General features: G+C 57.5%; 2 protein-coding genes across 3 annotated transcripts in view; one reads left to right on the top strand and one right to left on the bottom strand.

Moving 5' to 3' along the window:
* Positions 1–181: 181 nt before the first annotated feature.
* Positions 182–2,032, top strand: HRAS (HRas proto-oncogene, GTPase). Its single transcript, XM_027860154.1, has 5 exons — positions 182–309; positions 705–883; positions 974–1,133; positions 1,435–1,568; positions 1,700–2,032. Exons 1-4 carry the CDS (start codon positions 199–201, stop codon positions 1,552–1,554), a joined length of 570 nt encoding a protein of 189 aa, XP_027715955.1. The 5' UTR covers positions 182–198; the 3' UTR covers positions 1,555–1,568; positions 1,700–2,032.
* Positions 2,033–2,298: 266 nt separating this feature from the next.
* LOC114041617 (USP6 N-terminal-like protein) overlaps positions 2,299–12,118 on the bottom strand; it is a 34,885-nt gene continuing 25,065 nt past the window's right edge. For both annotated transcript variants that reach the window (XM_027860152.1, XM_027860153.1), the window contains 9 exons: positions 9,569–9,676; positions 5,944–6,053; positions 5,601–5,649; positions 4,977–5,097; positions 4,471–4,565; positions 4,298–4,363; positions 4,096–4,195; positions 3,745–3,897; positions 2,299–3,464 (listed from right to left, as the gene is read on the bottom strand). In XM_027860152.1, the coding sequence (XP_027715953.1) occupies positions 2,971–3,464; positions 3,745–3,897; positions 4,096–4,195; positions 4,298–4,363; positions 4,471–4,565; positions 4,977–5,097; positions 5,601–5,649; positions 5,944–6,053; positions 9,569–9,676 (1,296 nt within the window). In that variant the 3' untranslated portion in view covers positions 2,299–2,970. The remainder of the gene's footprint in view (positions 3,465–3,744; positions 3,898–4,095; positions 4,196–4,297; positions 4,364–4,470; positions 4,566–4,976; positions 5,098–5,600; positions 5,650–5,943; positions 6,054–9,568; positions 9,677–12,118) is intronic.

Here is a 12,118-nt window from a genome sequence, read left to right as displayed (position 1 = left end):
GGCCCGGGGCGTGTCCGTGTCTGGGGGTGCGCGAGGTGGGGGCCTGGGCCGGGCTTGGGGAGGTGCTGCTGGGGGCGGGGCCCCCACCAGGTCAGGCTCCTGCACCTAGGGCCTGGGTAGGCCTGGGGGGCGGGGGCGGCCTTGGAGGCCCCCGAGACAGCGCAGCTTCCCCGCAGGAGCCGCCGGAGCCCGGCCACCATGACCGAATACAAGCTGGTGGTCGTGGGTGCGGGGGGCGTGGGCAAGAGCGCGCTCACCATCCAGCTCATTCAGAATCACTTCGTGGATGAGTACGACCCCACGATCGAGGTGAGCGCGCTATGGGCCCCCGCTGAGCTCTCCCTCTGGTACACCCGCCCCAGAACCCAGGACCCTGGACGGCGCCCCCTTACACCTTAGGACGCTGGATGCACATCCCGGGACACACACACACACACACACACACACCCCCACCCACCCCAGGATCCTGGATGCCATTCTCCCACCCCCTAGGAGCCTGGACAGCGCCCTACCCTCACCCCAGGACCCTGAACTATGACCTCCTCTCCCCCCCACCCCATACCCTTCAGAGTCACTCCTATCACCAGAACGAGGCTCCCAGCAGCTTTTCCCAGGAGGTCCCTCCCTGGCAGGGAGGCTGCTGAGACCTGGGGTTCAGGACTCTTGGGTCCCCTGCCTTGACTTCCCTCCTCCTCCCTCTCCAGGACTCATACAGGAAGCAAGTAGTCATTGACGGGGAGACCTGTCTGTTGGACATCTTGGACACTGCAGGCCAGGAGGAGTACAGTGCCATGAGGGACCAGTACATGCGCACGGGGGAGGGTTTTCTCTGTGTATTCGCCATTAACAACACCAAGTCCTTCGAGGACATTCACCAGTACAGGTGAGCCCCCCAGCCCCACCGGGCCCTCCCCAGCTCTGCCCTGCCCTGCCCGGCCCGTCGGCCAGCGCCTGCTTCTCTCCTCCCACGCAGGGAGCAGATTAAGCGAGTGAAGGACTCAGACGACGTGCCCATGGTGTTAGTGGGGAACAAATGTGACCTGCCAGCCCGGACAGTGGAGACACGCCAGGCACACGAGCTGGCCCGAAGCTACGGGATCCCCTACATCGAGACGTCCGCCAAAACTCGCCAGGTGAGGGCATCCCGCCTGCTGCCCCACCTGCCTTCGGGGGCAGGTACAGGCAGACATTCCTCACTGAAAGGCCAGGCCCAGGGTCCCGAGGCCACAGGCTGCCAGCTCTGGATTGAACCTAGATCCTTGGGAGATCTGGGTCCAGGTGACCCCTGATCTGATATGAGCCCATGTGCAAGGTGACCCTGGGTGGGAAAGGAGCTCGCGTCTGGGCTGAACCTAGGCCCTGGCTGAGCTGGGTGGGAGGGGAGCCCAAGGCCGGGATCCTGGCTGAGCCGCCCTGCCCTCTCCCTCTCCGCAGGGGGTAGAGGATGCTTTCTACACACTGGTGCGGGAAATCCGGCAGCACAAACTGCGGAAGCTGAACCCCCCGGACGAGAGCGGCCCGGGGTGTCTGAACTGCAAGTGTGTGATCTCCTGACCGCGGGGGTTGAGGTGAGGCCTGGGAGGGTGTGGGCGGGGCTGAGGGGGTGGGGCGGGGCTTACAGCAGGGACCCTTCTTTCTCTTTCCCCGCCCCCCCCCACCGCTGGCTCTGTCCTGACTTTGCCTTCTGCTCCCGGCCCAGGCTGGGGGTTCGGAGGTGCAGGACCCGAGTGAGGGAGGGAGGAGCCAGTGGACGGAGGAACGGATGGAGCATGGTGGCCGGACTGACGGACGGTCAGTTGGAAGGAAGGAAGGAAGACAGTGGCGGCCGCCCTTTGACGCTGCTGCTGCTGCTGCTGCTGCTGCTAGAGTTCCTGGTCCTGCTGGGAGGGCCAGACAGGGCGCCTCTGATCCCCCCGAAGGCTTTTTGCACGGACTGTCTCCAACTCCTCGGCCCCAAACTGCTTCCTCTGCCCCCCCTGCCCCTCTGCCCGACCCACAGGGCTCATTTCAGTAAATTATTGGATGGTCTTGACCTTGGTGTGGCTGTGGGGGGAGGGGGGGTAAAGAAACCACTTGAAGCATGCAACACAGCCCTTGACCCTCTAGCCTAGCCAGATCAATGGGGGGTGGGGGCGCTCTAGCCCCTGGTTTTTGCCTGGGGAGCCTGGCTCACTGGCTGGGCCCTGGACTCTGAGCTCAGGGGTCCCTTGAGGGCTGGCCCCAACCAGGGCGGGGCCAGGGCTGCCTTCTGCTGCCCTCGGGGGAGGCTTCAGGAATAAGTAACACCACAGAGAGTCAGAGGGTCCTTGGTGTAGACACCTTTACTGTCTGCCATGTCTGCCCGTCTTCTTGGGGGCCAGCCTGACATCCCCTTCCCCTCTGGCCCCGGCTCGGACCACCAGTTTGTGTCCATTCAGATCCTCTTCTCTAACAGACCCTGTGCGGTTCACCCTGTGGCAGAGAGCCCTGGCCTCTCTGGATAGGTTTGGGGCGCTTGGGCCCTGCCCTGCGTTTCCAGGCCCCCTTGCCTCCCATCCAGGGCCTGTGAAGCCTGGCCGGTACCCCAGGGAGCAGAGCATCCCTTAAAATGGCCCTGGGGTAAGCCCCATCTTACAACTGCCCTGTCTGCAAGGGGCCATCTCTGTGGGAGACTCTCTGGGATGGCCTGGGGGCGGCAGGGGACCAGCTCCTCCCTGGAGCCTCTGCACCCTCCCCACTGAAGCACCGTGGGCCCCTGGCCCTGAGTCCTTGCTGACCTGGGCCCTGCACAGTCTGGTGCCGCTCCTGAAGAGGCCACAGGGGATCGTGCCCAGAGACATGGAGGAGCGTGCAGGAGGGCTGAGGCTGGGCATGCTGGCCCAGTGCCTGGGCAGGAGGCCACTGCCTGGCCCCAGCCCCTCAGCCTCCTCAGGAACACTATGGGGCTGGGGAGGCCCACTCCTGGGCCCCTGGTTGAGCAGGCCAGGCTGATCAGAGGTGCGGGGAGGGGGAGGGGGAGGGGGAGGGGGGGGGGCCGGCGGGATAGGCGTTCTCATCAGGGACACTCTCCAGAGGCAGCAGCTCTTCAGGGGATGGGGGTGGAGGGAACAGGGCTGCATCCAACTCTGAGGGGACACCCCCTCCTGGCCACCCCTCTTCAGGGGAGGCTGGGGCATTGTGGTCCAGGCCTGGGGGCTGGGCCTCAGCCTCTCGCTGCAGAGGAGAGAAGGGTGGAGGCCTGGGCCTCAGACAGGCCTTGTCCAGGTCCTGGCTGACCTGAGGGGGGTCCCGTTCTGAGCTGCCCAGCGGCTGGGGCTCCTGGGGCTGGGGAGAGGGCCCATCTTCTAGGAGCGAAGTCTGCTGACTAGGCATCTCCCGGCTTGGGGAGGGGCTCCTGGCAGGAGCTGCCTTGCCCTGCCCATTGATCACCAGGCCCAGGGAGAACTCCACTCCCAGAGGCTTCTTGGGGAGCTCTTCCAGTTTGGCTTCAAGGCAAGCAAGACAGTGGACATTTAGACCTAGTCTGGGAGCCCCAGGACTGCCCTCCCTGACAGGTGTGGCAGGTGGACTGGGGCCCAGAGAGGGGAGAGTCAGACTGCCTCATCTAGTGTTTGTGTCTGCCTGCCTGTGACCTGCCCCCCAGGAAGAGGAGAAGGAAAAAGGTTCCTGCCTGACCAGGCCGTCTCCTGCATGGGCTCTGACGGCCTGGTCCCCTCTCGAAAGTGCAAGAGTGTCCCAGCCTCCAGCCCCCATCCCCAAGCCCACCTGGGGGTGGCAGCTCGCATTTCATCCTGCGCAGTTCTGCCATTGATGCCTGCAAATGATCCAATACGCTGTCATCTTCATGGGGCCAGGGGCCGGCCAACTTCTCCTGCAGAAATTCTCTGAGATCCTCCAGGGACATCTTGAGCAGGCGTTCTGGAGGTCCAAGAGTGGGGTGGGAGGCCAGGTGGTGAGCCCCCTGCCCACAGGCTCCCTCTGCTCCCTTCCTGGCATCTGAGTCCCAGGCTCCTGGGCCGAGCCTGAGGCTAGTTCTCCCATCTCCTCCTTTACCCACCTGAAAATCCATTCTCTCCCCCAATCCCTCCACCCCAAGTCCGGGGAGGGGGTCCTTACTCCTGTGCAGCTTGAGAACTGTATAGGCCATAGCGGTGAGAACCCGCTCGCCCTCCAAGATGTACACATCCCACAGGCGCAGGGTGAGGGTGAATGGGGTCTGTGGAAGAGAGGCCAGGCTGAGAGGGTGCCCCGAGAGGGCGACACCATGCCTAGCAAAGCCAGAGCCCAGAGCAGGCCTGGGCTGACCTGACGTTCTCACCCGGTCAATGAAACACTGCAGGAACCACTTGGTGGTGTAAATGCCCGTGGACATCTGCTCTTTGTCCTGAAGGGAGACGATGGAGATGGTGGGGTCATTTTTACGCTGGCTGGCAGGCAGCTCCCCTGTGCCCACATGTGCAGCCACCCCGTGCCCGCTGCTGCTGAGCTCACCATGTGTTTTTTCAGCTTGGGCAAGGCCTTCCCAAGGATCTGCTCGTGGTGGTCTTGGAAGCGCTGCAGCTTGGGGAATCCAGGCATGAAGAAGCCTGTGGGGAGCCCGCCCAGGGCAGAGGGCTCAGCAGCAGCCTGGGGAGAAAGCCCAGGAGCCCCCTCTGGTTCACCCCCTGCCCACGCAGGGCGAGCCCCTGGGTGTGTCCCTCTGTGGGGGCCCCATCTATCTCAGGCAGTGCCAGCTGTCTTAGGATGAGCGGCGGCCCTTCCAGCCCACGGAAGGCTCTGGCCAGGGACTCGGGCAAGTCCCTTCCCCCTGCAGCCTCGATGCTCTCATCTGTAGCATGGAGCTAATTCCTAACCTGCCTTGGCCTCTGAGCTGTGGGGAAGCCAGGGAAACGAGGGGTGGGGTGTGACTTCCTGGCTCTGTTTCCAGCAGCTGTGGGGCTGGGGATCCACCCCCCTCCCCCCCCGGGGAGGAGGGGGGTGGGGGGTCAGGCGCTCACCATGCATCGCGTGCCTCTGGTTGGCCAGCAGCTGGGCCAGTGCCCAGAAGGCTTCCTCTTCATTCAGGTACATCAGCAGGATGGCGGCGATCTGACTCATGCCCTGGCAATAGCTAACCTCCTGCAGGGGGCGCCCATCCGCCCAGACACACAGACACACACACAGATGACAGTGTGTATGGGGACCATCTCCCCTCCACAGGCTGTCAGGCTGGGAGGAAGCCTCCGCCTCAGGGCTTCAGCTAAGTCCTGGGTGTGCAAGGTGGAAACTGGCTCCCTGCCTAGGTCTGGACTTGGGCCCCAGTGTGCATCTCCCCCAGGATCACAGAGTGGAATCCCCAGGGGCTGCTGGCACTGAGGCAGGGGCCCATTATGGGCTCCCAGGGCCTGGGCAGGGGCCAGGCCTGCTCTGGGAAGAGCCCAGGCAGACTGAGGCACGTGGGAGGCTGAGCGGCTGAGAGGATGCTAGCAGAAAGCCAGCAGGCCCGGCCTGCCCCGGCTGGTCAAGACTTGGGCTGCCACAAGCACAATTAGGGTTAGGGTGCAGGCCCTGGCCTGCAGCGCACACTCATGCCCGCCCACCTGCCCACTGGTCCAACCACAGGCAGAAGCTCACAGTCTCACCGTGTTGTAGACAGAGTAGGCAGACAGGACATGGAACAGGGCTTGCTGCCTGGGGAGAGAGAAGGGATCCTTGACCACACTGGCCACTCGGTACTAAGGGAATTGGCCCCCTCGCCCGTCCTCTGGACTTCCGAGACTGTTCTCCTCACTGACACCTGGCTGTCAGAGGAAGGCAGCCAGCAGGTACCGAGACCACAGCCCACAGAGAGAGGAGGCTCCGGGGACGCCCCAAACAGTCAGGGGATGGGGCGCGGGAGGACCCGGCTGAGGCCAAAGCCACCCCTCTCTTCCTGATCAGCCTCAGCACCCTTCTGCACTGGTTCCCACCCACAGGGTCACTCACTTCACTCCGTAGCGGTCCCGAAACATGATATGATTGCGAAATGTACGGTTGATGTCCAGATCGATCTGTCTGATCTCAGAAGAGAAGCTCTGGGCTTTCTCCTTCATCTCCTGAGGGGGGAGGTGGCAGCATGTCAGAACCAAGCAAAGGGAGGAAAGACAGCCTCAGGAGAGGCCCTGGGCTGGACCCCCAGAACCTGCCCCATCCCCAGTCACGGAACAGAGCCAGTGTGGGACCCTTGCCTGGCCTTCCCCCTGCCAGGGTCTACCTGAGGACAAAGTCCAACACAGAAGACCTGAGGTTGTGGCCAGGGGGGCCCAGATACTCTGCGGCCAGCACAGTCCCTTTGACCTAACCCTAAAGGCATGCTGGCAGCCCTGGGAAGGGGGCCACCGAGGCCCAATACAGGCCAGGCAGCAGAGGCCCCACTCCCTGGGTGGTAAGCCTGACTGGGACAGTCTCTTCCCCTCTGCCTAGTGCACTGTCCTGCCCTGTACCCGGGTGCCTGCTCTCACCAGCACCCCAGGCTGGCTGTGAGTTCTTGGGGTGTCTGGCCTTGGCTGAGACCTGAGGAATTCTGCCCCAGCTCTAGGGTTGGCCCCCCCGCCTACCTCTTACCCCAGCCCGCAGTCTGGGGGGACCACTCTCTCCCCATCCAGGGTGTGGTCATGGGCTGCCCTCCTTCCCTTCCTTGTCACCATCCTTGGTGACCAACAGAAGCAATAGCTCGAGCCCCACTGGAGACAGGGATCCCGGGCCGGGGTGGAGGGGGGGTGGTGTACTTTTCTGCTGACGGGACCTCAGGCACCTGGGAGGTGCTTAGAAATCTCACCTCCCTCACATATCCCAAAGAGGGCTCAGACTAATGGATCTTTTCAGAGTCCTTTTAGAAATGGTTCCCTTCCAGCTCTGGATCCTGGATCCTGATGTTGAGGCTCCCAGGAGAGCAGCCCCCTATCAAACACCTGCCCTTTCGCTGCCCCACCTGACAGGGCCACTGCCATCGGGGCTTTGCCTATCCCACTCAACAAACCCAGCACATCCTCAGGTCCTCTCAGCGTCCCCTCCAAGCACATGCCTTCAGGCACCCTTGCCCACTCCCTGCGACTGCCTACTTTGTTCTCCAACCAGATCTTTCCATCTCTTCCCCTGTGTTCCCCACCACTACCTGGAAGGCTACTTCTGCTTACTCCTTGGCTCAAAAGTCTTCAGGGGCTCCCTACTGACTCTGAGCAAGTTCAGGCTGCCCTGTGGAAAGCATTCGGCCGCTTGCCACCTTACCCTTCTAGCTTTGCTTCTTTTTCACTTTTAATGTTTTTGTTATATCCCTTCCTCCCCATCCCACACTAGAGAAGGCCACCATTTGACACAGAGTTATGAATAGATGTGAAGCCATTCTATGCATGCTTCTATGTATCAGTTATTTCTTTGCAGGTGAACAGCATCGTCCTTCATGGGTCCTTTGTACTTGATTTGACTACGCATAATACTCAGAAGAATTTGGTTGTTCATAATTTTTCTTTGAACAGGATTGCTGTTATTGTACCCCATGTTCTCTTGGTTCTGCTCATTTCCCTCTTCATTATTTCGTGCAAATCTATCCATGTTTTTCTAAGGTCATTGAGCGCATCATTTCTTACAGTACAGCAGTATTCCATCACAACCATATACCACGACTTGTTCAGCCATTCCCCAGCTGACAGCATCCCTGCCATTTCCAGGGATAAAGAAAGCTGCTATAAACATTTTAGAACATATGGGTTCTTTTCCTTTTTCCCTAATCATCTTTGGAAACAGAGCTAGTAGTGGTATTGCTGGATCAAAGGGCATAGGCAGTTTAAGAACTCTTTGGGCATAATTTCAGATTGCTCTCCAAAATGGGTGGATCAGTTCACAGTTCCACCAACAGTGTATTAGTATCTCAACTTTCCCACATCCCCTCCAACATTTGTTGTTTTCCCTTTCAATCATTTTAGCCAATCTGATTGGTGTGAGATGATATCTCAAGGTTGTTTTAATTTGCATTTCTTTAATCAATAATGATTTAGAGCATTTTTATGTGACTATATATAGTTTTGATTTCATCAAAAAACTGCCTGTTCATATCCTTTGACTATATATCAATTGGGGAATGACTCATATTCTTATAGATCTGACCAAGTTCTCTACATTTTTGAGATATGAGGCCATTATCTGAGAAAGTGTTCCTGAAATTTCCCCCCAATTTTCTGCTTTTCTTCTGGTCTTGGTTACATTGGTTTTATTTGTATAAACCCTTTTTAAATTAATGTAATTGAGACTATCCATTTTGCATCCCACAGTGCTCTCTATCTCTTGTTTATTCATAAATTGTTCGCCTATCCGTATGTCTGAGAGGTAATGTGTTCCATGTTCTTCTCCTTTTCTTAGGATATCTCCCTTTATGTCTAGGTCATGGATCCATTTTGACCTGATCTTGGTAATTTGTTTCTTATTACATCTCTCCCTCCCATGCTCTCCTCTCCAGTCGTATTGGTTGCTCTCTCAGCCCTGGTCTGCCCCCACCCCAAGTGGAGACCTTTGTTCAGACTAGGTGCCTCCTAACTGTGGGGAGATGAAGTTGGCTTCCACTGGACAGAATCCATGCCCAGTCTTCTGCTTGGGCAGTCTCCTGGGCCAGCCCTGCCCATCCTTCCAATCCCAGCTGCAGACACTGCCTCCAGGAAGCCATCCCTGAGCTCTCATTTAGCCCTTCTCTAATATGACTCCCTGGGTCTCTCTTCCCAACCCTTAGGCTAAAGTCTAAGCTCAACTCTGGTCCTCCCCCCACCCCCTTTGGCCCCAGATACACAGTAGGTGCTTGAGAAAGACTTGTTGAATGTTGACTGATTGAGGGTGACTCCCTTACCTGGAGGGTGCCGTTAGTACAACACTGGGGACTGGGGGGGGAGGGGCTGGGCTGGGACCTGCTAGGCCAGGACAGAGGAGGGGGTGAGTTCTATAGCTGGGGCCCTGAGGTGGGTGGACTCTGTGTGAGTCTACCACTAACTCGATGTGTGTAACCTGGGCAGGTTGCTTGGCCTCTGTACCTGTTCCCTCATCGGGATAAAGGGGATAATAACTGTGCACTCCCCACCTTCCAGGGTGGTAGGAGGGAGGGAAGGGGGGAAGCATTTATTAAGCATCTACTATGTGCCAGGCACCACAGTAAGCACTTGACAAATATCTCATTTAATCCTCATAACAAACCTGGGAGGGAGGGGCTGTTCCTGTCCCCATTTTACAGTTGAGGAAGTTGGTGACTTGCCCAGGTGGGAAGGAATACTGGGGCTTCCTCAGCATCTGAGAGGATGGTCGGGGGTAGGGGGAACTCCTGGGGGCTTAGCCCAGAGGAGGTCTGGGGAGGCCTGAGAAGGCCCAGGGCAGAGGTCAGGCCAGATAGTACCTGGGCTGGGAGTTGCAGGCTGGGGTCTGTCCTCTGAGCCCAGCCTTGTTCACAGGGCCCGCAGGCCAGCTGGGAAGGTGGCCTCCAATCCTGAAGTCCACAAATGTGACCTCCAGCCCAGCCCATGCCAGATGACAGAGACCATGAGGGTCATAGGGGGCAAAAGCTGGCAAAGGTCCCAGGGCTAGGAGAGCCTCCTACCTCATACTTGCCAGGGTTTTCTGTCTTCACCTTCTCCACTTCCAGGAGGAGGGACCAAGCTTGGCCCCGTACCTGCAGGGGGATGCCCTTGTAGACCCTTCGAGCCATCTGAGGGGTGAGAGGAAGGCAGGCTGAGGGAGGGCATTGGCCTTGGCACTGGCACCCACCTACCAAGCAGTCCCACACAGAAGGACAAAAGCCCTGGTTCCCCCACCCCCAAAAGGAGGGCTCTACCACCAGCCTGCACAGGACGCAGGCACAGGACCCCGCCCCTCCTTTCCCCTTGTATCTAATCCTCATTTGGACTCCACCTCCTCCAGGGAGCCCCCTGCTTCACAGCCTCCCTACTGGTCAGTCTGCTCTCTGGAACATCCTGATGTACTCTCTCCTCCACCACAGGCCAGTGTTTGCCACCCACATCCATTCACACATTCACCCATCCACATATACACCCCCAAACTCATACACTCAGCTACATCCCCATTTACACAGATACCCCCCCATGAATACATCCATACCCACACCTATCCCCCCCAAGACACCCCAGTGTGTGAGGCCTTTTCCAAGCATTCCTTCTCTGTCCCCAGCACCCAGTGCAGGGCTCTAGGACTCATCACATAGTAGGGGCTATGAAAGTAGCCCCAGGAGAAGAGTGGGGAAATTCCATGTTCCCCCCTTCACTGCAGAAGTAGGGGTGAAGGAGCGTTGCTGTGAAATGCCATCCACACGTTGGCTCCTCTCACTGCCTTTTACATTTTCTGTTAAAATCTCTGACACAAGGGATGGCTCACTGGGGCAGGAGAGGGAGGATAGCTTGAGAATGAAAGGCATCAACAGAGAGAAAATGGAAAAGGAAAAGGGAGGGGGTGCCACTAACTCAACCTTAAAACAGCATCTCCAGTGACCCAGATGGATCTTTTGTAGGAGGCTTCCAATGGGACTCTTCACTAAGGTTCTGGGAGCCCACTCCCAGATCAGCGGAGTCACCAACTTCACCTCCTCCCTGTGCCTCAGCCCCTTGGCCAATCTTGGTCTTCCCCCCATCCATCCCCTTCTCTCCACTTCCTCAGCTCAGGCACCACCGGGCAATGATCTTGCCCGGATCATTGCAGCAGCTTTCTGATGACTTTCCCTGTCTCCGTGTCCAGCTTCCCAGCCACAGTCCTCCTTCACACCCTTATTGCAGATAAACTCACCGACTCACTGCTCCCTGAAGCTAACATTCCTTCTCCCACCTTTGTGCATTCACGCAGGCCTATTCCCCTCAGAATCTACAATCTGAGCCTTCCTTCAAGGCTCAGCTCTGTGGCCATCTCCTCTGGGAAGTCTTCCCTGATGCCTCCAGGAGTTCATCCTCTGTCCCTATCTTTCTAGAGGCTCTCTCCCCCCAATCCCACCAAAGAGAGGGGAGGGATAATCTCACTGTTGTCCCTGTATCCCTAACATTTAGCACAGTAGGAGTTTAATAAAGATTTGATTAATAGGGAAGGAAGGAAGAAGGAAAAGAGGGAGAGGAGAAATGAATGAAAAAGTCATAGTAAGTGTGTGGGACAGAAAGAGACAGAGAGATAGGGATAGAGACAGGCAGGGACAGACATGCCCATACCCATACAGGGGTGGGGGCAGGTCAATCAGTGAAAATGAGTAGGAGGGTGTAGTCAGTCTGGTAAAGTAGCAAGAGCCTTGTGCCTGAGAACTTCCTGGTCAAAGTCAGTCAGTCAGTCAGTCAGTCAGTCAACAAACACTGATTAAGCACCTACTATATGGCAGGCACTGTGCTAAGCTCTGAGGATAGAAAAAGTGGTAAAAGATAGTACCTGCCCTCAAGGAGCTCACAATCTAATGGGGAAGATAATATGCAAACAACTGTGTACACACAAGCTATAGACTAGATACAATGGAGATAACAGAGGGAAGGGGCAGGAAGCTTCTTGCAGAGGCGGGATTTTATCTGGGAGTCCAAAAAAGCCAGAAAAGTCAGTAGTCAGTAGATGGAGAGTATTCCCAGCAAGGGGATCAGCCAGAGATGAAGAGTCTTGTTTGAGGAACTGCCAGGCAGCCATTGTCACTGGATCAAAGAGAATGTTGGGGAGTAAGGTGAAAGAAGTCTGGAAAGGCAGGAGGGAGCAGATCATGAAGGGCTTTGAATGACAGATAAGTTTGTATTTGCTCCTGGAGGTAATAGGGAGCCACTGGAGTTCATTGAGTGGGGATGGGGTTGTGGTGATGTGGTTAGACCTGCACTTTAGGAAAATCACTTTGATGACTGAGTAGAGGATGGACTGGAGTGGAAAGAGACCTCAGGCAGGTATAACCCCCCAGCAACTACTGTAATAATCCAGGCATGAGGAGATGAGGGTCTGCACCATGGCAGGGGGCAATGTCAAAGGAGAGATGTGGCAGAGATGCAATTGACCAGAGATGCAGAAGAGGTGAAAGCTATCAGAGATGTGGTGGGGAAGGGTGGGGGGGAGGTGTGTGTGTGTGAAATGGTCCAGAGAAATGGCAGGGGTGAAATGGACCAGAGATGTGGCAGGGGGTGAAATGGAC

The sequence above is a fragment of the Vombatus ursinus genome, unplaced genomic scaffold (genome assembly GCF_900497805.2).
Source record: "Vombatus ursinus unplaced genomic scaffold, bare-nosed wombat genome assembly UNPS02014176.1, whole genome shotgun sequence".
Lineage (NCBI taxonomy): Eukaryota > Metazoa > Chordata > Mammalia > Diprotodontia > Vombatidae > Vombatus > Vombatus ursinus.
The sequence above is the reverse complement of the archived record's forward strand: the minus strand, read 5'-3'. Positions and strand labels throughout refer to the sequence as shown.

Excerpts from the sequence above, each read along its gene's own strand:
- HRAS (XM_027860154.1), top strand. The coding sequence starts at position 199 with ATGACCGAATACAAGCTGGTGGTCGTGGGTGCGGGGGGCGTGGGCAAG. Across the intron at positions 310-704 it reads AGTACGACCCCACGATCGAG|GACTCATACAGGAAGCAAGT; the intron begins GTGAGCGCGCTA and ends CTCCCTCTCCAG. Across the intron at positions 1,134-1,434 it reads CGTCCGCCAAAACTCGCCAG|GGGGTAGAGGATGCTTTCTA; the intron begins GTGAGGGCATCC and ends CCCTCTCCGCAG.